Source organism: Canis lupus, chromosome 27 (genome assembly GCF_003254725.2).
Source record: "Canis lupus dingo isolate Sandy chromosome 27, ASM325472v2, whole genome shotgun sequence".
NCBI classification, from domain to species: domain Eukaryota; kingdom Metazoa; phylum Chordata; class Mammalia; order Carnivora; family Canidae; genus Canis; species Canis lupus.
The window spans coordinates 14002366-14027778 of NC_064269.1; the positions used below are offsets into that span (position 1 = coordinate 14002366).

Below are 25413 nucleotides of genomic sequence, written 5' to 3' on the forward strand. Positions count from 1 at the left end.
CATAATAAAGACCATAGATGGCAAGGCTATTGCTAATCTTACATTCAATGATGAAACACTGAAACCTTTTCCTCTGTAATCAGAAACAAAGGTGCCCACTCTCATCACTTTCATTCAACATAGCAAGGAAGTCCTAGCCAAGCAAACAGGAAAGAAAAAGAAATAACATCCAAAACAAAAAAGAGCAAGAAAAATTTTATTTATTTTCAGGTAACATGATATGGACAGAAAACCCTAAAGACTACACACACACACAAAAAAAAAAACAAAAAACAAACAAACAAACAAAAAAACTGTTAGAATAAATGAACTTAGTAAAGTTGCAGGGAAGAATATGAATACACAAAAATCAGTTGTTTCTATACACTAACAACCACCTATCAAAAAGAAATTAAGAAAACAATCCTACTTATAATACCCCCCAAAAATAAATACTTAGAATAAATTTAACCAAGGAGATAAAACATCTGTATACTGCAAACTATAACAAACTGGTGAAAGAAACTGAAGAATACTCAAGTAATGGTGAAAAATTTCATGCTCGTGGATTGGAAAAATAAAAATTGATCAATATTGATAAAATGTCCCTACTATTCAAAGTAATCTATAGATTCAATGCAATCCCCATCAAAATTCCAATGGAATTTTTCATAGAAATAGAACAAACAGCCCTAAAATTTTTAAGAAACCACAAAAGACCCCAAATAGCCAAGGCAATCTTGAGAAAAAAGAACAAAGTGAAGGCATCACATTTGATGCAAACTATACAGATCTTCCTTGACTAACACAATGGGTTACATCCTGATAATTACAGACATTGGAAGTTGAAAATACTGTAGTGGAAAATGCATTTAATACACCTAACCTACCAAATTTCACAGCTTAGCCTAGTTTACTTGAAGCCTTCTCAGAACATTTTACATTAACCTATAGTTGGGAAATATAATCAAACACAAAGCCTGTTTCACAATAAAGTGTTGAAAATCTCATGTAATTTATCATATGCTATACTAAACATGAACAAAAAAAATGGTTATATGGGTATAGAATGGTTGTTTGGTTTATCATTGTTTACCATCTTGACTGTGGCTGACTGGGAGCTACAACATGCTGCCACTGCCTAGCATCTTGAGTGAGTATCATACTGCGTATCACTTGCCCAGAAAAAGATCAAATTTCAAAATTCAAAGTATGGTTTCTACTGAATGCATACCAACTTTGCATCATTTTAAAATAAAAAAAATCCTAAGTCAAACCATCATTAGTCAGGAACCATCTAGATTACAAACCTAGGGCAATCAAACAGTATGGTACTACCACAAATACAGACATATAGACTGACATTCTATAAAATAGAGAGCCTAGCATGCATATATGGTCAATTAATTTATGAGAAAAAAGCCAAAAAATTATAATGGTGAAAGGACAACAAATTGTCCTAAAATAAATGATAGGGAAAACTGGATGGCCACATGAAAATGAAAATGAAAGTGGACCTCTATCTTACACCATACACTAAAATTCAGTCAAGATGAAATAAAGACTTGAGCATCAGACCTGAAAACATAAAAGTGCTAGAAGAAAACACAGAGGATTAAGCTCATTGATGTTCATCTTGGCAACAATTTTTTTTTGGCTTAAACCAAAAACAAAGACAACAACAAAAACAAAAATAAATAGGATTCCATCAAACTAAAAAGTTCCTGCATAGCAAAAGAAATCATCAACAAAATGAAAAGGCAACCTAACAAATGGGAGTAAATATTTACAAATGTTATATCTGAGAAAGTGTAAATATGCACAATCTGTAAGGAACTCATACTACTCAGTAACACACAAAACAAAAATAACCCAATTTAAAAAGAGGCAAAGAGCAGTTCTTCCTGACCATGGTTCATGGGCAGGGTAGCAGGACCCTTAGCTCACTTCATCCCACAGATACAACTACATAACACCCTCATCAGTGTAAGCAAGCCAGAAGATGATGTAAGACTAGTAGAACAGACTCTCCACAATTAAATGTAGAAAAGAGGCCACATCAAAGAGGGCAGGAAAGGCAGAGATGCAGTCCAGAGCTAAATGGACCTGTGGGACTGAACCTGGAAGGGAGGGACGTTGCCCTTGAGAAGAGGCGAGAGGAAAGTACCCCAAACCAGGCACTCCAGGCATTAGGAACACACACTGGGATGATGAACAGCCATACTTTTGGCTTTGAAAAGCAGAGGGGCATAATTTCATTAGTTCTTACAATCAAGGAGGCTTAACATCTAGAACTTGCAAAATGAGTTGGCTTGCCTCTATGAGAGCCAGGATGGCAAGAAGAAACTGAGTCCCCACCTTTAAAGACATAGAACAACAGCCAAGTGATGATAGAGCACAAAAATAACAGTTTGAAAAAACACCTACGGTATATGGAAGAGAGATTTGTATACTAATCTCAGTGTGCTGGAGGGGTGGGGATCATTGGGAGATTTTTCTGGTAACAAAAGATCCAGCAGGTGCCATTTCCCTCTCCACCCTGCAACCTAGACCCTTAGACAGCTACAGGGCCACAGCACCAAAACTAGCTACCTAACTTGCAAACAGCATACCTGCCCCTGCTTTACCTGCCTAACTGCCTCCCGCCCCCCCCCCCCCGGCTAGATCCATCCAAAGTGGTGCCACAAGCATGGCAGTGTGGAAGCATCCCCAACAGGGGCAACACCACTCCAAAATAATTCCTGCCCCACAGAGAGGGAAAGATAACCACACACACCAGTCAAACTGTGGCCCAGAAGTAGGATGGGGAAAGGCATCGGGTCTAATAGCAGGCTCTGCCCACTAACAAAAGCTTCTCAGAGGACAACACAGAGAAAGCATTCTGCAGTTCAATGCTATTGCATCACTGATAAATGCCTAGTCTGACTCAACTAAAGCCCAAGGCAGTCCCAGAGAGGCCCACTAAAAACACAGAGACCTAACCTTGCCCACAATAGGCAAAGAAACCCATTGCAGATGACTGGACTGAAGGAAACATTCACTCAACCACAACAGCAGGAGACACACACATACACAGGAGACACCCCTAATGTGCCAGGTTCTACTAAACAGGGTATGTTTGGCTGCAAGGCATTACAAAACCTCTTTTGCATGAGGCCACTACTTTCAAGAGCAAGAGATAAAACTTACTTTCTAACACAAAGAAACAGATACAAGAAGAGACAAAATGATGAGACAGAGGAATATGCCCCAAATGAAAGAACAGGACAAAATCACAGCGAGAAAGCTAAATTAAACCAATAATATACCTAATAGAGAATTTAAAGTAATGGTCATATAGATACTCACTGGACTTGAGAATAGAGTGGAGGACTTCAGTAATACCCTTAACAAGAAGATAGAAAATAAAGAATCAGGGATGAAGAATCAGTAACTAAAAATTAAGAAATACACTAAAGGGAATAAACAGTAGACTAGAAGGACCAGAAGAACAAAACAGCAACCTGGAAGAGAGTAATAGAAAGCAATCAAGCTGAAAAGGAGAGACAAAAAAATAATAATAAAAATGAAAATACACTTAGGGAAGTCAACAACACCATCAAGTGTAATAACATTTGCATTACAAGGATATCAGAAATAGAAGACAGAAAAAAGAGGGCAGAGAATTTATTTAAAGAAATGATAGCTGAAAATTTCCTGAATTTGGGTAAGGAAACAGAAATCCAGATCCAAAAGGCACAGAGTCCCCAACAAAATCAACCCAAGGAGGTCCACACCAAGACACATGATAATTAAAATAGTAAAAAGTAGTGATATAAAGAGAATTTTAAAAGCAGCAAGATATTTAAAATGTTATATAGAAACCTAATGGTGGAACACCTGGGTGGCTCAGTAGGTTGGGCATCCAATTCTTGGTTTCAATTCAGGTCAAGGTCCTGGGGTCATGGGATCAAGCCTCACATCGGACTCTGCACTCAGTGCAGAGTCTGCTTGGGATTCTTTCCTTCTTCTTCAACCCCTTTGCCCATGCCCTATTAGCACATGTACGCTCATGCTCTAAAATAAAATAAAATCTTAAAAAATAAAAACAAAAACAGGATGCCTGAGTGGCTCAGGGGTTAAGCGTCTGCCTTTGGCCCAGGGCATGATCCTGGAGTCCTGGAATCAAGTTCCACATTGGGCTCCCTGTGGGGAGCCTGCTTCTCCCTCTGCCTACATCTCTTCCTCTCTCTCTCTCTGTCTCTCATGAATAAATAAATAAAATCTAGAGAACAAAACAAAAACTTCAGGGGAACCAAAAATCAAAACCCAGTAATAGATACGCAAAAACAAAGAAAAAGAAACTCAAGGATATCACTAAAGAAAGCCGGCAGATCATGAGAAAAGAGCAAGGAACAGAAAACTACAAAAACAATCATAAAACAAGAAACAAAATGGTAATACCTATCAATAATTACTTTGAGTGTAAATACACTAAATGCTCCAATCAAAAGACACAGCTGATTAAATGGGTTAAAAAAGCAAGACCTGGGACACCTGGGTGGCTCAGCGGTTTAGCACCTGTCTTTGGCTCAGGGCATGATCCTGGAGTCCCGGGCTCGAGTACCATATCAGGCTCCCTGCATGGAGCCTCCTTCTCCCTCTGCCTGTGTCTCTGTCTCTTTCTCTCTATTTGTCTCTCATGAATAAATAAAATCTTAAAAAGAAAAAAAAAAAAGCAAGACCCATCTATACGCTGCCTACAACAGACTTATTTCAGACCTAAAGACACATGTAGATTGAAAGTGAAGGAAAGGAGAAGCATTTATCATCCAAATGTCAGTGAAAAGAAACTAGGGTAGCAATACTTACATCAGAAAAAAAGAGACTTTGGGCACCTGAGTGGCTCAGTGCATTAGGCATCTGCCTCTGGCTCAGGTCATGATCCTAGAGTCCTGGGATCAAGCCCCACATCAGGCTCCCTGCTCAGTGGAGAGCCTGCTTCTGCCTCTGCCCTTCATCCACTCATGCATATTATCTCTCTCTCAAATAAATAAAATCTTTTTAAAAAAAAAAGGGAAAAAGATTTTAAAACAAAGACTGTAACAAAACACAAAGAAGAATCCTATATTAATCATAAAGGGAACAATCCATAGGGAAAATATAACACTACAAATACTTATGCACCCAACATGGGAGCATCCAAATATGTAAAGCAGTTAATAACAAACATAAAGGGGGCACCTGGGTGGCTCAGTTGGTTAAGTGTCTGCTTTCAGCTCATGTCATGATCCCAGGGTCCTGGGATCGAGTCCTCCATCAGGCTCCCTACGCCGTGGGAACCCTGCCTCTGCCCCTGCCTTGCTCTTTCTCTGTCTCTCCTGAATAAATAAATAAAATTTTAAAAATAACAAACACAAAGGAAGTAACTGATCATAATACAATAATGGTAGGGGACTTTAACAATCCACTTACATCAATGGATAGATCATCCAAGCAAAAAATCAACAGGAAACAGTGGCTTTGAATGACACATTGGATCAGATGGATCTAACAGATATATTCAGAACATTACTCTCCAAAACAGCAGAATGCATATCTTTTCAAGTGCACATAGAATATTCTCCAGAAGAGATCACATATTAGGCCACAAAACAAGTCTCAACAAATTAAAAAAAAAAAAATCATAGTCATTCCATGCATCTTTTCTGACCACAACACTATGAAACTAGAAATCAACCACAAGAAAAAAATCTGGAAAGAATACAAATACATGGAGGTTACACAGCATGCTACTAAACCATGAATAGATAAATCAAGAACTCAAAGAAGAAATTAAAAAATACATGGAAACAAATGAAAATAACAACACAACACTCTAATATTTTTGGGATAAAGCAAAAGCTGTCCTATGAGAAAAAATTATAACACTATAGGCCTACCTCAAGAAGAAAAATCTCAAATAACCTAACCTTACACCTAAAGGAGCTAGGAAAATAACAAACAAAACCCAAAACCAGTAGAAGGAAGGAAATAATAAAGATTAGAGCAGAAATCAAAGAAACAGAAACTAAAACAAAATCAGTAGAACAGGCCAAAGAAACCAGAAGCTACTTTTTTGAAAAGATCAAAAAATTGATAAACCTTTAGTCAGTCTCCTCAAAAAATTTTTAAAAAGGAAGAGAAGTCTCAAAATCAGAAATCAAAGAGAAGTAAAAAGCAACATCATAGAAATACAAAGAATTTGGGGCGCCTGGGTGGCACAGTTGTTTAAGCATCCAACTCTTGGTTTTGGCTCAGGTCATGACCTCAGGGTTGTGAGATCAAGTTCCATGTCAGGCTACATGCTCACCATGGAGTCTGACTGAGATTCTCCCTCCCTTTTCCTGTGCCCCTCCCCAGTTGTGCATGTTTGCACTCTCTCTCTCAAATTTTTACAAGAAAGAAAAGAAAAGAAAAGAAAAGAAAAGAAAAGAAAAGAAAAGAAGAAAGAAAAGAAAAGAAGAAAGAAAGAAAAGAAAGAAAAGAAAAGAAAAGAAAAGAAAAGAAAAGAAAAGAAAAGAGAAGAGAAGAGAGAAAGAAATTGTGGCACCCGGGTAGCTCAGTCAATTGGGCCTCTGACCCTTGGTTTCAGCTCAGGTCATGATCTTGTGGTAATGGGATCAAGCCCCTAGTGGGGCTCCACACTCAGCATAGAGTCCGCTTTAGATTTTCTCTCTCCCTATCTCCCTGTTCTCCCAGCTCAAGCTCTCTCTCTAAAAACAGAAAAATCTTAAAGAAAAAAAAAAAGAAAATACAAAAGAGTATAAGAGGATATTTTGAAAAATTAAATGCCAATAAATTGGACAACCTAAGGAAATGAATAAATTCATTGAAACCTATAACCTCCCAAAACTGAATCAGGAACGAACAAAATTAAACAGACCAATTATCAGCAATGAAATTGAATCAGTACTCAAAAAACTCCCAACAAACAAAAGTCCAGGACCAGATGGCTTCACAGGTCAATTCTACCAAATATTTAAAGAAAAGTTAATACTTCTCAAACTATTCCAAATAACAGAAAAGGAAGGAAAGTTTCTAAATGCATTCTATGAGGCCAGCATTACCCTATACCAAAACCAGGTAAAGGCACTACCAAAAAAAGAGAACTACAGGCCAATATCTATGATGAACATAGCTTTAAAAATCCTCAACACAAAATAAAAAATAAAAATCCTCAACACTATATCAGCAAACTGAATCCAACAATACATTAAAAAAAAAAATTTCACTACAATCGAGATTTACTCCTGATTTGAAAATCAATCAACATGATAAATCACATCAACAAGTGAAAGGATAAAAACAAATGAGCATTTCAATAGATATAGGAAAAATCATTTGACTGCATACAATATCCATTAAGGATAAAATTCTCCAACATAGTAGGTTTAGAGGGAACAATACTTTGACATAATAAAGGCCATATATGAAAACTCCTCAACTAACATCATCCCCAATGGTGAAAAACAGAGCTTTTCCCCTAAGGTCAGGAACAAGAAAAGGTTGTCCACTCTAACCACTTTTATTTAATATCATACTGAAAGTCCTAGCTGCAGCTATCAGACAAGGAAAGGGAATAAAAGGCAACCAAACCGGCAAGGAAAAAGTAAGCCTTTCAATATTTGCTGATGATATGATACTATCTAGAGAAAACCCTAAAGACTTCACCAAAAAAACTGCTAGAACAAATGAATTCAATACGATTACAGGATACAAAATCAATATACAGGTGTCTGTTGTATTTCTATATACTAATAATGAAGCAGCAGAAAGTTAAAAAAAAAAAAAACCCATTTACAACTGCACCAAAAATAAGATACCTAGGAATAAACCTAACCAAAGAAGTGAAAGACCTGTACTCTGAAAACTAAAACTCTGATGAAAGAAATTAAAGATGGCACAAATGGAAAGATATTCCACCTTTTGGATTAGAAGAATAAACATTGTTAAAATGTCCCTACTATCCAAAGCAATCTACAGATTTAATGCAATCCCTATCAAAATATCAACAGCATTTTTGACAGAACTAGAACAAATAATCCTGAAATTTATATAGAACCACAAAACCCCTGAATAGCCAAAGCAATCTTGAAAAAGAACAAAAGTGAGGTATCACAGTTCCAGATTTCAAGTTATACTACAAAGCTGTAGTAATCAAAAGAGTAAGGTACTAGCACAAAAAGAGACACACAGATAAACAGGCCACAACAGGAAGTCTAGAAACAAACCCACTCTGATATGGCAAATTAACCTATGACAAAGGAGCAAGAATATACAATAGGAAAAAGTCAGTCTCTTCAACAAATGATGTTAGTTAAACTGGACACCTAGATGCAAAAAAATTAGGTTGGACCATTTTCCTATAACATACACAAAAATAAATTCAGAATTGAGTAAAGATGACATGAAACTATAAAATTCCAGAAGAGAACTCCAGCAGTAATTTCTCTGACATAAGCCACAGCAATATTCTTCTAGACATGTCCCCTGAGGCAAGGGAAATTAAAGCAAAATAAACTACTGGGACTGTATCAAAATAAAAAGCTTCTGCACAACAAAGGAAACAATTGCCAAAACCAAAAGATAAACCCACTGAATGAGATATGCTATCTGCAAATAACATATCTGATAAAGTTAGTATCCAAAATAAATAAAGAACTCATGCAACTCAACACCCAAAAAAACAAATAAGCCAATTAAAAAATGGGCAGGAGATAACATTTCTCCAAAGATGACCTATAGATGACCAACAGATACATGAAAAGATGCTCAACATTCACTGATAATCAGGGAAATGCAAATCAAAATTATAGTATCACCTTACACCTGTCAGAATGGCTAAAATCCAAAACACAAGAAACAAGAAGTGTTGGCAAGCATGTGGAGAAAAAGGAACCCTCTTACACTGTTGGTAGGAATATAAACTGGTACAGCCACTGTGGAATACAGTATGGAGTTTTCTCAAAAAGTTAAAATTTGAACTACTCTAAAATCCAGCAATCACACTTATAGCAGCAATATTTACAATAGCCAAAGTATGGAAAGAGCCCAGATGTCCATCAACATATGAAGGGATAAAGAAGATGTGTTATATATAAACATTGAATACTATTTGGCCATCAAAAAAATGAAATCTTACCATCTGCAATGATGTGGATGGAACTAGATATTATGCTAAGCGAAATAAGTCAATCAGAGAAAGAGAATTATCATATGACCTCACTCATACATGGAATTTAAGAAACAAAACAAAGGATCATAGAGGAAGAGAAGAAAAAATAAAACAAGATGAAATCACACTGAGGGGGGCACTTGACGGGATGAGCACTGGGTGTTATTCTGTATGTTGGCAAATTGAACACCAATAAATGAAATGGTAAAATAAAAAATAAATAAATACATACATACATACATACATAAAAAAAAAACAAGATGAAATCAGACAGGGAGACAAACCATAAGAGACTTCATCATAGGAAACAAACTAAGGGCTCCTGGAGGGGTGGAGGGTAAGGGAATGGTGATGGACATTAAGGAGGGCATTGTGATGTAATGAGCACTGGGTATTACATAAGATTGATGAACCACTTACCTCTACCTCTAAAACCAATAACTCCTATGTTAATTGAATTTAAATAAAAATCTTTAAGTAAAATATATAGGAGTGTATATATAATATATATAATATATATATAATACACTAATATACTCCATATACATATATATGGAATATTACTCAGCCATCTAAAAGAATGAAATCTTGCCATCTGCAATGATGTGGATGAACTAGAAGGTATTATGCTAAGTCAAAGAAAGACAAATACCTTATGATTTCACTCATACTCCTGTGTAATTTAATACACAAAGAAAACAAAAAAGAGACAAAGACAGACTCTTAACTATAGAAAACAAACTAATGGTTTACCAGAGGGAAAGAAGGTAGGGAGCAAGAAATAGGTGAAAGGGATTAAAATTACACTTCATTGAGTACTGAGTCATGTGTAATTGTTTAATTACTATACCGTAACCTGAAACTAATATAACACTATGTTAACTATACTGGAATGAATGCTGGCTCAGTCAGTAAAACACAAAACTCTTGAACTCGAGGTCAGGAATTTGAGGCCTGCATTGGACATGGAGCATACTTAAAATAAAAAATAAATAAAATAAAAATTTTAAAACAGGCAAATAACCTAAAAACAGACACTTTCCCAAAGACATACAAATGGCTAACAAGTGCATGAAAATGTGTTCAACATGACTCATCATCAGGGAAATGAAAATTAAAACCACACTGAGCTATCACTTTACACCTCACAATGATTTATCACTTTGTATCAGTTAAGACTTTTATCAAAGAGAAAAAGAAAGAAATGCTGGGGAAGAAGTAGAGAAAGGGGAACCGTTCTGCATTGTTGGTAGGAACGTAAATTGGTACAACCGCTAGGAAAGTAGTATGGAATTCCCTCAAAAAATTAGAAAGAGAACTACCATATGATCCAGCAATACCACTTTGAGTATATATACAGAGAGAATTCAATATCTCAAGAAGACAGTTCCAACTGAGCCACCCACTTGCCTGGAGGCTAATCTTTTAACAGCAATTATTGTTATTCAGGAAAATGGATTTTTAGAAAAAATATATTGCAACCTTCTCTTTCAATAGAAGTATGAACAATATTAGTTGCCATTATACTACATACCAAAAGAAAATCAGTAGTGGGTCATAACTTGTTTATAGAACACGCTACGAATTTTCAATTCTACTAGGAAGCAGGAATATAGATATTTGTTACATTATTCTCTGTAAGAAAGAATAAAGTAAAACAGGTGTAAAAAGGTTAAGGGAAGGGAAGAACTTAAGAAATGATAGGGAGAGAAGGAAAAAAAGGATAAGGGATGAGAAGAAATACAGAAACACACAAAGAAAAGTATGTTGATTACAGTAATATATCAGAGCATTCTGCCCCTTGCTATGCTTTCTGGTAAGGAAAGATTCAGAAGAAAAAGCTAAAGAAATACTTTCTTTTAAAAAAAAAAAAAAAGAAAGGTAAAAGGTTTACAAAGGTAAAGGACAACACTTGCATTTTATATAAAATAAGCAGGAGATATTGAAACTACCATGTGAATTAAATACTATGAGTATCTTACGTCTGAACTGTCTTGAATTGTTTTGTTTCTTTTCCTTTGCTTTTTAGTTTGCTGCTTATTTTTTTGTGGCATGGTGCCATGCAAAAGAAACTGTTTCCAGATTAAGATCTTATAATCATATCTTAAGTGTGATTAAAAGTGGAAAATGTAAATAAAAGAGTAATAACAAATGAAAAACAGTATTTTATGGCTTGTATTACATTGAAATTAATTTAATCTAAAACATTATAATCCAACATTGTTAGCTAGCAAACTTATTAAGATTCAGGACAGTAATTAGCCTAGAAAAAAGTACTTACATTGGCTTTCCACAAAACTAAAACAGGTCTACCTGATGTGTCAGGAATAGTAATGATATATGTAGAACATTATGGCTTTTACATAAATGTTTCTCTTATAAAACAAGAAAAAAGTGTTTATTATTTTTCTTGAAAAAAGTTCTTAGAGATGTATGAATTACGACAGTTAAGGTATTGAGGAAAAAACTGTCAAATCAATAAGGCAGAAATCTAATACTCAAAATACAGAGCCTAATTTAAATAAGTTCTTACAGATTGAACTTTTATAGTATTTTGACAAAGAAAACATTATTTCACACAGACTATAATGATAAACATGAGCAGCCATCTCCTGAGTCACACAGTGGAAGTGATTTTAGAAAGTGAATGATACCCCGACATGAATGCATATTTCAGGTTATTCACAATTAAGTCTTCAAAATTTTATTTTCAAAAAAAAAAATACCAACTTAATTTTCAGTAATTTTAATTCACTAAAACTTCAAATATTGAAGTTTTTCCACTCTACCTATGAAATAAAGATTTATTTATTTTGAATAAAGTTGTCTGTTAACAAAATGTCAACAAAATTTAGAGGATTTATTTACAAAAATATTCAAAACACTGTAGGACACTTGAATTGATTTACAAAGTAATATTACAAAGACTCAAATGTTTACAAAATTCAATTAATGAAAGGCAGCAAAGAAAGAAAGCTTATAATGACATGCCAAAGTATTTTTCAACATTAGTGTTGTCTCAGAAATGAGAACTCAGTTCTATTAACTGGGCATATATATAAAACTGTTCAAGATATTGACAACTGTAGCTTCTGTTTGGTAAAATATCAAGCTTCCATGGATACAACTATAAAATACATATAAACCATAATCAATCGAAGTATATCTTGGACATATAGGATATATAATTTAGTAAGAACTCTGTTTTATACATGATGCTATAACCCATTCACATTATCATTGCAGATATTTTATCTTCAATGTTCTGCAGTTATATGTGTCATATTATTGTTTGCTGCTATAATCTCCTTAAAATAATAAATTCTGATGTTTTCCCAGTAATTTCTGTCTTCAGTTTGTCATGTGCTCATTGATATAACTATGAAATGCTAAATGTTGGTAAAAATTTTGTGCAAAACTTACAGGGGTCATCAACTTAAAAACAAAACATCAATACTTAATTTATTATTAAACATGAATTTTCCTTGAGTTCCCTGCTACCAAAAAGATTACAAAAGCATTACCAACCAATATTAATAGTTGACAAAAACCACTGCAGCAACAACATTCCTAACTGCTCTTTGTAGGCTGACAGGACAGCTTAGCCTCTATTCCTTACAAGTATTTCACTTACACTTAATCTAAAATTTCCCATGCTTCATATGGACCCCACCCCCAGGTATGGTAGCTATACAAATCTGTCTTTAGCATGCAATAGCTCAACTAGCTGGTACAACTGGCCAGCAGAGACAGCAGCATTTAATACTTCTGCAACCTCAACTAGCAAGTGAATTGTCCCTAGCTGCTCATGTCCTAGCACACTCTATCAACTTGTGCCCTCTAGTCTGTCCTTAAAAAGCATGGTTATTTATTTTTGATCTGGAAAGTATCCTTCCCAAATTATCACTGGATGCCTTTAGATTTAACCACATATTAAGGTGAGAATTCTCTTCACTGCACACTCAGCCCATACACTAATACAGACCATGGCAGCAGAGGTTTAAAAAAAAAATAGGCCATTCATTGAATATAGCTGGGCTCATTTTAACGGAAATAGTAACAGAAACAAAAACTCCCAAGACAAATGCTAAACTGGGCATGCCACTAGGACCACAAGCATAAATCATGACTGTGTCAGGCAAACAGGGATGATGTTCACGGTACATTTAAGTCTTATCCCCATTTAAGAGATAAAGAAAAAGATGCAGAGAGACTAATTTTCATAAAGAGAACTTGTAAAGCTAATTGAGGTTAAGCTTCAGGGCCCTTAACATGAAAATGTCCCTTCCAAGGCCAGTATCTAATTTTGTAGTCATGATTTTGTATTATTTTTCCATACAAAAGGTTTTGCCTTTGTATGGAGAGGTTTAATAATCCAAATTCACATAGCCCATGAAACCAACAAAATGAGTTAGGACTTTGTGTTGATTTGATTTGGAGAATATACAGTGATACCGGAAAATGGAAAAATAGTATTAACTTTTTTCCCTGAGCAGAATCCTAACTGGAATCATTATCTTAAAGTTTTTCCACTAGTTCCAAACTACATAATACTAATACCACAAACAGTCATAAAATGCCATTTTGATTGTGTTACTTCCAAATTTGTATGACTCAATAACAGATCAAATTTCAACTTCTCAGTCTGGTTTTTAACCTATCAGTGGACACATATACATATTTTTAAATATTTAAGTATATAATCTTATTTCCAATGTTTATTTGCATTATTTTTTCCTCCATCTAAACTTTCCTTTAATCTTATTTCTGATTGCTAAAGCTTCAGCTAAAATTATCCTATTTTCTACTATTGTTCAGAGTATCTATTTTTTAAAGCATATATTTTGGCCCCTTACCTTAAACATTTTCAAACTTAATGGCATGTTATAACAACCACCCCCAATAAAATATAAATTTCTCAGAAAGAAACTAAATTTTGTTACTTTGCATGCCTACCTGGCAGTGCTTGGTACACAGCACTCAACAAATATTTTGCACAAACATTCTAGGCCTACGTTTACAAATGCAAACCTCTCCCTTAACTAAATTTAAACAAGATTTTTATCTGTGTCCTTTTAACAACACTGGTTGCATTATTCAGTCTAACTTGCAAAATAAACCTGTCCTAATTTAAAAAAAAATTTTCTTATACTTCATGTAGAGTACATTATAGTCCATCTATAGTCAAACCCATTCTAAAACACAAATTGGGGATCCCTGGGTGGCTCAGCGGTTTGGCGCCTGCCTTTGGCCCAGGGCAGGATCCTGGAGTCCCGGGATCAAGTCCTGCATCGGGCTCCCTGCATGGAGCCTGCTTTTCCCTCTGCCTCTCTCTATCATGAATAAATAAATAAATCTTTAATAAAAAATAAAAAAAAATAAAACGCAAATTGCCACCCAAAGACTGGACATATCTTTATATTCTCCTTCCTCTCCTATCGTCCTAACACCTTCAAGTCTGAGGTGACTATGAATTTGGTGAAACAAGTCACTGATCAATAAACGGGAAAATAAAATAGAATCGTTTCCAATTTTTAAAAAATCAGTGGTCATACCTGTCCTGTCTCAAATTTATACCTCCATCTGACTAGGAAATTATAGGGTCTAAGTGACTTATAAAAAGTATAAAGTAAGAATCAGAGTTCTAGAGCAATGATTCCCAAACAAGTAAAAGGAAAAAAAATTTAATTGGCAAGACTGACAGATGACCAATATTTTAACTGTCAAGAAAGGACTTAAAAGGGGAAGGGCAAAAAAAATAAAAAATAAAAAAATAAAAAAATAAAAAAAAAGGGGGGGAAGGGCATTTTAAAATAAAAATAATAAAATACAATCTTGGAAAAAAATAAAGAACAGAACATTAAAAGTTGAAAAACCTGACATTACCGATGATTAACAAGTTTCAGAGACAGTTGACTGGGGATTGCTATCACAGACATGTAAATTACTCTCAGTTTAGGCCAATCTCTAACCAAAATGAAACTGTTTGAAATGAAATGTTATGATATCTTGCAAAAATCCACAAACTGTAACATTAAAGCCAAACCAAGTACTTTTGAAAAGAAAAATAAGGGAAGCTTACTTCTTCCCTCTAGCCGCCAATCTTTTCCCTTTTTGATTTCACAAACACAAAAAAAAAGACACTTTATTATGACTGGTAGAGTCCCCAGACTGAAGAGTAGCAAAAGATCAAATACCAAGTTTGTTTTACGCCAAGAAAAACTGTAAAGACCTTTGCAATTATAAAGGTTTTCTTATTGGGGCGCCTGGGTGGCTCAGTTGGTTAAGTGCCTAATTTTTGGTTTTAGGTCATGATCTGGAAGTTGCAAGATGGAGCCCTGCATCAGACTCCCTGCTCAGAGGGCAGTCCACTTCAGATTTTCTCCTTCTCCCTCTGCCGTTCCCCCACAGTCACCCTCCCTCCCACTCTCTAAAATAAATAAATCTTAAAAATATTTTTTAAAAATTAAAAAATATTCTACCAAATGATTCTGCAATTAAACTTAACATATATCAGGTTCCTACAATATATAATACTCTGCTTCCATGTTGTATATACAATCAATCAGACTGCTGTGATCAAAACGTAAACTGCTATAGCCTGCTTCTTTAATTCCCTTAAAAAAAAAAAAAAGTGTAAAGCCCCTTACTGGTTTCCTGTATAATGCAGCCCCACTTGCTGTCTGGCAAATAACCCTATCAATTTCTTTAATACCTCCCCCGTCTCAACCCTCTCTTCTAAGCCTTGCTAAATAAAAGTTAGGTCTCTAATTTGGTCATTTATCTCACCTCTTTTTCAACTTTTTTTTTTTTAGATTTATTTATTTATTTATTCATGATAGACATAGAGAAAGAAAGAGGCAGAGACACAGGAGGAGGGAGAAGCAGGCTCCATGCTGGGAGCCCGATGCGGACTTGACCTGGGGACTCCAGGATCCCACCCTGGGCCAAAGGCAGGCACTAAACCGCTGAGCCACCCAGGGATCCCCCCTCTTTTTCAACTTTTAAGAAACTGTGCTTCATTGCTTCTCTGTAGTGCTCGTTCTGTACAATATTGCTATCCTTCAAGGCTTTATGTAATTTCCTGCTTCTTGGTTCTCTAGGGATCCACATCCCCTTTATGTGTGCCACCTTTACAATATTTCTGTTTCTACGCAGCATAGCATAGTGGTTAAGCACATTGTTCTCAAATCTAACTCTGCTACTAATTAGCTGGGTGACCTTGGGCAAGTCATTTAACCTTAACAGTGCCTCAATTTCTCTATCAGTAAAATGAGGATAATATTTGTATATACCTCATGAGATTCTTAAGAGTAAATGAGCGAATACGTAAAAAGCACTTAGAACAGCACTTGTTTAAATATCAAGTGCTATTTAACAATTCAATATTATAGTTATTTACCTAATTTTATTCTTACCATTCTACCACAGATTATTTTTGTGGATCAAAATTACAACTTTTTCTTTTTCTGAATTTCCCTCCCCCGCCCACATAGATTAACAATGCCCTAAACAGGGAGCCATGTGAAAACCAATTTGTTTAATTAATGTTGAATGCTCTGAGGGAGCAGCTCTGATGGAGCTTTGTAAATGTTCTCCAATTATTTGTCTATATTTAAGTTCTTAACAGTTCTCAACATTTTTACCCAAAAAACAACCCTAATAACAAAGGATAATAAATACTCCAAGATGGACTGGGGTATGGATTAAAATTTCTATTCCATAATAGCTCTAATAGCAGCTAGTAGTCATTAATAAGCACTATCTTGGATTCTGACGCCCTTTAGGGATATAATACCATGATCAACTAATCTTGTTCACCTTTGTCTATCGTATATAAGAAAATGGAGATACTCATTGTTTCATTATTAATCTGTGGTTTGACCTGTGGAGTCCATTCCCCACAAGAAAAATATATTTAAAATTGCAAATTTTATCTTACAATATCTCGAGATTTGCACTTTACTCCATAATGTATCCATGTTTGTTTAAATTTAAAAATAGTGATGCCTTAAAATATCTCAAGATTTGCACTTTACTCCATAATGTATTCATGTTTGTTTAAATTTAAAAATATAGTGACTATATTAAAAATATAGTGGGTGGCTCAGTGGTTGAGCATCTGCCTTTGGCTCAGGGCGTAATCCTGGAGTCCCAGGATTGAGTCCCATGTTGGGGCTCCCTGCACGGAGCCTGCCTCTCCTTCTGCCTATGTCTCTGCCTGTCTCTCTCTCTGTGTCATGAATAAATAAAATCTTTTTTAAAATAAAAATAAACAAATGCATAAAAATATATTTTCCTCTAAGCCCTGAGGAAAATTGATGCTCCAAAGGCTCCTGGGTGGTTCAACTGGTTAAGAGTCTGCCTTCCACTCAGGATGGAGCCCTGCATCAGGTCTTCCCACATGTGCACTCTCTCACATGTTGTCTCAAATAAATAAACAAAATCCTAAAAAATAAAAGAAGCAAACTGATGCTCCAGGGAGAGGTGTCATGTTTCTTCCATTATTTCTTAAGCCCCAGGGGTACCTAATACTTCTAGGCACAGCACTACCTCATTTTGAGAAACACATCTCTAGACTACATTTCCTGTAGTATACTGCTTTTGCATCCTCCCAATAGCAACTAAAATATTACTCCTTGAATAGTCAGAAGTTTTATATATATGACAGAATAATGGCACTACATTTTAATAGTACTTAAGTATTTGTAAAATGATTTATCTCATTTAATATTCACATGTTAAGAATGTCAAGCTCAAAAAGATCAATTATAATCAGATAATCAACTAAATCTCGTGAAGCCTGTGAATTTTTTTTTCCAGAGTAGAAGTATGATGCTATAACACCAGCCAGAAATAATTCAGAAAAATTTCTAAAATACAATGCTAACATATTTTTTAATAGGATAAATGCTTCTGCTAAAATTACTGGGCATAGTTATAATACTTGGTGAACATAAAGGCCGTCTTTCTCCTTACAAAATTTCTTAGAACGTTAGTGTATTACATTCTAACAGTATCACCACTGCTTGTGTGGGTCTACTTGTGACAAAAATTGTATTTAAGAGATTAGTGTTTCAATTAAAACAATTCATCAAGGAATTTCATCAAATGAAATTACAGCCCCATATTATTTCCATCCTAGTGGACTATGGGCCAACAGTAACGAAAATATTAACTAGGAACGCCTGGGTGGCTCAGTGGTTGAGCGTCTGCCTTTGGCTGAGGGAGTGATCCTAGGATACGCGATCAAGTCCCACATCTGGCTGCTCACGGGGAGCCTGCCTCTATGTCTATCATGAATAAATAAGATCTTTTTTAAAATGTTAAATAAAACTACATTGTCAACCCATCACACTTAATGGGATTAATGCTAAATATAAAATTAATTGCAAATTCTCTTGTAAGTTATTACAATTTAAAACTTCACTTTAGGGACGCCTGGGTGGCTTAACGGTCGAGCTTCTGCCTTTGGCCCAGAGTGTGATCCTGGGATCCAGGATTGAGTCCCGCTTTGGGCTCCTTGCATGGAGCCTGCCTGTGTGTGTGTGTCTCATGAATAAATAAAATCCTAAAAAAACAAACAAACAAAAACACAACTCCACTTTAGGAGCACCCAGGTGGCTCAGTTGGTTAATCCCACCCACTCTTGAGTTCAGCTCAGGTCATGATCAGGGTCCTGGGAAGGAGCCCCACGTCAGGGTCCTTGCTCAGCAGGGAATCGGCTTCAAGAGTCTCTATGCCCCTTCCCGCTTGTGGGATCACGTGCGCATGCGCTCTCACTGTCTCTTAAATCAATCTTTAAAGCCCATTCACTTTACCTCCCTTTAAAAAAACAAACTGGGGAGGGGGGAATCTCTGGGTGGCTCAGCGGTTTGGCGCCTGCCTTTGGCCCAGGGCGCGATCCTGGAGTCCCGGGATTGAGTCCCGCGTCGGGCTCCCGGTGCATGGAGCCTGCTTCTCTGTCTCCCTCTGCCTGTGTCTCTGCCTCTCTCTAGGTCCATCATGAATAAATAAAATATTTAAAAAACAAAACAAAAAAAACTAGGGGCACCTGGACGGCTCAGCGTTTGAGCCTTTGGCTCAGGACCTGATCTCGGAACCGAGTCCCACATCGGGCTCCCTGCATGGAGCCTATGTCTTTGCGCCTCTCTCTCTCTCTCTCTCATGAATAAATAAATAATCTTAAAAATTAAATTTATGATGGATACTGCCACGCCCCCCCTTTTCCACCAATGGATTTAGGGACAGCAACGAATGGTCTCTTCCATAATACTTTCCAAATTCACACAAAAACTATATACTGCCCTAGGAAAAAAAATCCTCCTGAGAGAGAGGCAGGGGCGGAAAAAAGGAAAAAGAGGGCTCAGGTTCCGAGAGGCCTCACTAGAGAAGGAAGCCGTGGGACGCCAGGGAGGATGAGCAGAGTCGCTCACCGGCTGTGGGCTCCACACGGGAAGCCTTTGGAAAGGCAGCGGGAAGAAGCCGACTTGCTTTTGCTTTAGGACAGGGAGGCGGTGGCTACGATCTCCCAGCTTGGCTACCAGCGAAGAGACCCACTCCTTCAACTTCTCTCCAGCTGAGGCGAGGCCCGTCCCTCCAGGGCCTCGGAGGGAGGCGCCATTACTGGAGCGAACGTTCGGGGACTCAAGGCCTACGGTCTCAGGCTCCAAGCAGCCAAACTCACCGGGATCCCCCGACCCAATTCATCTCTCACAAACTTCTGAGGCCCCCAAAGGCGGGAGCTCAGACGTCTCAGCTGGGCGCCACAGCTTCTTCGCCCTCAGCCAACTCCTTCCAAGCCCCCAGCCTCCCAGCAGCCTCCCGACAGCCTCCGCGCCCGGGCGGGCCCCTGAGGAGGCTCCCGACAGCCTCCGCGCCCGGTAGGGCCGCTGGGGAGCCTCCCGACAGCCTCCGCGGCGGGGCGGGCTCCTAGGGAGCTTCCCGACAGCCTCCGCGGCGGGGCGGGCCCCTGAGGAGGCTCCCGACAGCCTCCGCGCCCGGGCGGGCCGCTGGGGAGCCTCCCGACAGCCTCCGCGGCGGGGCGGGCTCCTAGGGAGCTTCCCGACAGCTTCTGCACCAGAGCGGGCCCCTGGGAGCCTCCCGACAGCCTCCGCGCCCGGACGGGCCCCTGAGGAGCCTCCCAACAACTTCTGCACCAGATCGGGCCCCTGGGGAGCCTCCCGACAGCCTCCGTGCCCGGACGGGCCCCTGAGGAGCCTCCCAACAGCTTCTGCACCAGAGCGGGCCCCTGGGGAGCCTCCCGACAGCCTCCGCGGCGGGGCGGGCCCCTGGGAGCCTCCCGACAGCCTCCGCGGCGGGGCGGGCTCCTAGGGAGCCTCCCGACAGCCTCCGCGGCGGGGCGGGCCCCTGGGAGCCTCCCGACAGCCTCTGCGGTGTCTGCGGAGACAGTGGCCTGTTGGGGCCACCGGGGACGCCGTGGGAAAGCAGCCAGGCCGCAGAAGGGAAGAGGAGTCAGCAGTTTTGACGGCTCAGGCAAAGGAAGCCTCAGTAAATGAAGTTTCGGGCTGTGGCCACAGGGTTAGTGTTTCAAGCCACCTCCACCATAATTTTATTTAGTTCTCTATTGGTCACATCCGAGACCAGGCTTGGGAGAGAAAGAGAAGGCAGAGACAAACTTGTAAGATCCCTAATCCTGAAGATGAAGCTTGCATTCGCACTTAAACACTCCCTGTCCAGATCCCTTAAATATCTTCCGCATATGGTTTTAACATTCAGTAAACAGTTGTTTGTTAGGAACGTTGCACCTTAGTGATTTAGTATTCTGTACATTTTGTGAGTTTCTGAGAGCGATCAAAATTTAAGCTTATGAAGGCCTTAAAGATTCAGATTTTTACCGAAAACATCTCAAAACAAAAACTGGATTTTGCTGGGGTTTTGTGTGTGTGTGTGTGTGTGTGTATGTTATGTTTGTATGTCCTCGTAAAACATTTATCCTGCAAACGGTTCTATGATATTTTGGTTGGAAACTAAAAATCTTTTGTCCCAAATAAATGCACTAAGTATACCTCTCCCCTCAGTTGTCAGGATTGTTTTCCAGATTTTAACCTAGGGAATATCTCAAAATTTCAAATATAATATATTTTCTTTTAAGTCATTAGGAATAAGTACATAAAACAGGATTATGTCCCAGGATAGATACCTGGTTTAATCATATAAGTACTAATTTTTATAATAAAAATTAACCAAAGTATACCTAACATTGATCTGAATTAGACCAGGAAAAAGTGGGGGATGCCTGGGGTGGCTCAGGGGTTGAGTATCTGCCTTTGGCTCAGGTTGTGATCCCAGGGTCCTGGGATGGAGTCCTGCCCTGGGCTCCCTGCAGGGAGCCTGCTTCTCCCTCTGCCTGTGTCTCTGTCTCTCATGATAAATAAATAAAATCGTTTTTTTTTTAAAAAACCAGGTGAATACAGCATTTCAGTACAAAGTAGTCTTCCACATGGAGTGGCTGGTCATTTTTTGGTAACTAAACAATACAATGAAGGCATAAAAGGGAGAAGCAGTGACCCAAAGTTATTAGCCTTTCCTTCTTTAAACATTTTTGAAACAGGTACAAATTGACTACAAAGGGGAAATAATTTGCCTAAAAGGTTAACTCTTTTGATATATTGTGAGAGGACATAAAGGAAAGGTTGGTCAATTTACTGAGAAATCAAGAACTCTCACTGCTTTCCTTCCAGTCACAGAGAGGCAGTAGAAGTGGTAAATTAGGCTAGGGGAAAATTAATCTATGATACACATCTTCTTTAGACAAGATAGTTGCTGGGTTTTCCTTCACAGCAAAAGACATTTCCTTATGAACTAATTATTAGGTGGTTATTTTTCGCAGCTGAAATGTTGACCTACTGTCTCACCTTTAGGTTTGTTTATGCCTCACATGAACAAGACTAACATGAGCGATAGATAATTAGTCAAACACAGTGCCATTTTAGGGACAGTAGAGCAATTAGGTAATCTCTTGGGTCAGAAAACAGTTCAAGAAAGGAATACAGCACAGATGAAATACTACTTAGCATTTGATGAAAGGAAATCCATGTAAAATTCTTAAACCTTAATTTATTGTTATTACTAAAAAATATTTACTTTCTGGTGACTTACTGTCTAAACATACAACATACGTATTATCTACATTTTGTATATATGCTTGCATATGTAGATCTCTCAATTATAAAAAATCATTTCTGATGCTTTACAGTTTATAAAGCATATCATTTTGTATGTTTTATATGTATTCTTGAATATATACAAAATCTATTTAATCTGGCTCTTCCATGGATGTTGGTAGTGGCCACTTTGACACTAACATTAAGAATATCACACCTGAGGGGTACCTAGTTGGCTCAGTTGGTTAAGCATTTGACTCTTCATCTCAGCTCAGGTCTTAATCTCAGGGTTGGGAGTTTGAGCCTCACACTGGGCTCCACACTGGGCATAGAACCTACTTTTTTAAAAAAATCACACTGGAGAATACAGTAATTTGGTAACTATTATTAATTTTTATTCATTTTCAAGATTTTTTTCTAAGATTTTTCTCCCCTTTTAAGCCAATTTTAATACTTTTCCATATAAACACATGTAAAATTGAGAAGCTTGAGTAGAAATTGGGCCAAATTATATTTAATGTAGTAACACATGATTTTTTTTTAACCTCCTTTTTCTTACCTAGTTTGGAATTCAAGCCAAATTAATATTATCTTTGTTTTAGTTGAATATCACCAATATAAAAATTGAAAGTACTTTGACATCCTTAATTTCTTACTTAAATGGCATATATTTCCAACTGGAATTACCTATCTGGTTTCGTATCCTCTTGAATTCTTCCTCTGACTTTCCTGCAGGCTGGAACATAGCCTCAAATGCTAGGACTAAATCTGACCTTTGGAGCAGGGCAGAATGAAGGGTGAAAGTAGAATTTCAATGATTTTAATTAGGTCTGTACTTAAGAGCCTCAACATCAAGTCACATCTCATTTTGACCTTTTCCCTAGTTCTAGTTACTGGCTTTCAACTTCCCTTGTGCACAATTCTAGCAACCAAATTTCTATCTTATTTTCTTCATATCTACATCCTAACAAGTCTTTGACTCCACACATTAAAATCTTGCTCCTATACCCCAGCCTCAGTATCAGGTGGTAAACTGACCTACCTACAATTAAGTGTGGACCTGTTTGGATATCTAAAGATCTATGCATCTAGATTCCCATTACACTGCTCCTTTTATGAAATGGCTGTCCTAAGGCAATGATGTAAGCCACTGCCTCAACTGCCCTTTGCTTTCTGACCTAACACATCCCTCTGTGTAGCATGTTCTGCTTGGCTGAACATCCTCCTGTCACTAACACAAGTTTACCATGGCCCTCCACTTATCCTGTCACAGTCAGGAGATGTGACATAAAGAATTAAATTTTATAAATGTCAGACAGCCTTATTTGGACACATGAAAAGTATAAGATTAGGAATAAAAGATGTTGAAAATAACCACCATAACACTATGATCTCTACATTCAGACTTAGAAAGTCTTAATGAAATGACTGTGCTAGCTAATATAGCCAACTATCAAAGAGACTTGCACGAATTGGCCACTCATGCATTAGTAAATTTGCTAAATTGAATGCAAACAAATGAAATGAAACCTGTGATGATTCTTGGAATTAATATAGATACACAGGAAAAGAGTTTTCAAAGTCTATGAATACTGTTACTTATAAAAGAATAGTTCTTTACTCATAGTCAAATGAATAATGAAGATCATTATCCCAACACTGAGACAGGTTTTATATTCTATCACAGGGGTTGGCAAACTTCTCCCAAAGGGGGTCAGAAAGTCAATATTTAGCTTCTGTTTCATCTACTCCACCCTGTCATTGTGGCTTGAAAACTATAAACAATTAAGTGAATAAATGGATATGGCTATGTTCCAATAAAACTGTATTTCTGGATGCCAAAATAAAAATTTCAGAAAAGTTTCAAGTCACAAAATATTCTTCTTTTGCTGTTCTTTCTTTTTTTTTTATTTTAATTTATTTAAGAGAGAGAGCATAAGCAGCGGAGGGGCTGAGGAAGAGGGAGAAGCAGGCTCCTGGCTGAGCAAGGAGCTCAATGAAGGAGCCCATGCCAGGTCCCTGGGATCATGACCTGAGCAGAAGGCAGACACTTAACCAACTTAGCCACTGAGGCGCCACTCTTTTGATGTATTTTCAACCACTTTAAAATGTAAAAACTATTCTTCGCTCAAGGGCCAAATTTGGCTCACTGGTTGCGTTGTAATTTGCCAACCTCTGTTTTAGTTTCATGCATATTTTTCCCAGGCTTCCAGATGACTAGAAATCTGTAGGTATATTGTATATGGGGGGGGGGGGCAGAGCAAAAATCTATTTGCATATTCAAGAATATCCTTACCTTAAAAAAAGGCTCTTTACATTTTTTAAATATGCAGAATTTTGCTTGAATATTTAGCAGTTTAAGTACTCTGTTCATAATGTATGGAATTTTTCTTTAACACACTTGGTTTTTATTAAATAACCAAAATAGAAATGGTAAGTAACCAGGAGATTGTCTCCAAGCCTAAACAAAAGAAACAAAACAAAGCTTGAAAAAGACAAAAACAAACAAACAAAACTCTTGAAAAATAAGTAAGGTCCTGGAGAAGCTATTTCCACCATTTAACTTAGGTTGGGTTCCCAAATGGTTAACTTTTGATTATATAGAGTCACACATCTCCAACTAACAACTATCTAAAGGACACAAGGGGATGAAGAAGTGAAACATTGCACTCCTTTATTTAATAGTCACATTGTAAATAAATATGCTCCATTGCTAAAAGTAGCAGTTATGGGGCTGGAAGATTTTTCTTATAAGGACAAGTAAACACAAAGATGAAAGTTTACCAAATAATTATTTTTTTTATAATACATAAGATATCTATTTATTTACCAAAAACAAAAACCCTCAACCACAATTTGTCTGCTAGGTTCTAGGACTTCATGTGAAATCACAGGGAGAAAAAAGTAAAATGGGGGGGGGGCCCGGCACCAAAAAACAAATCTGAGTATTTGATACTTTGTTCTTTACAGCGCCCTCCAAACTTGTCACTTTCTTCTCTCTCTCCATTTTAGATTGACTGCAAACCCTTCTCAGATTCTCTTTATGTTAACCCTCTTGTCCCTCCTCCCTAGTTCCTTCGCTCTCATCTCCTTCTATAGCTCTTGAAAATC

General features: G+C 37.5%; 2 protein-coding genes across 39 annotated transcripts in view; one reads left to right on the forward strand and one right to left on the reverse strand.

Annotated features, from left to right (window-relative positions):
• Window positions 1–20072, reverse strand: part of C27H12orf40 (chromosome 27 C12orf40 homolog) — a 117750-nt gene extending 97678 nt beyond the window's left edge. For 12 of the 37 annotated variants that reach the window (XR_007406454.1, XR_003140502.2, XR_007406453.1 and 9 more), the window contains exon 1: window positions 19863–20071. Coding sequence is in view for 15 of the 37 variants with exons in the window: in XM_025455619.2 (XP_025311404.1) it covers window positions 19863–19885 (23 nt within the window). In the remaining 22 variants the exon portion in view is untranslated. The other 25 variants (XR_007406451.1, XR_007406450.1, XR_003140498.3 and 22 more) reach the window with 6 other exon arrangements.
• A 432-nt stretch (window positions 20073–20504) lies between these two features.
• The window catches only part of ABCD2 (ATP binding cassette subfamily D member 2), a 68138-nt gene continuing 63229 nt past the window's right edge, over window positions 20505–25413 (forward strand). The window contains exon 1 of one of the 2 annotated variants that reach the window (XM_049102645.1): window positions 20505–20716. The gene's annotated coding sequence lies outside the window, so the exon portion shown is untranslated. The remainder of the gene's footprint in view (window positions 20717–25413) is intronic. The other variant, XM_025455600.3, reaches the window with a different exon arrangement.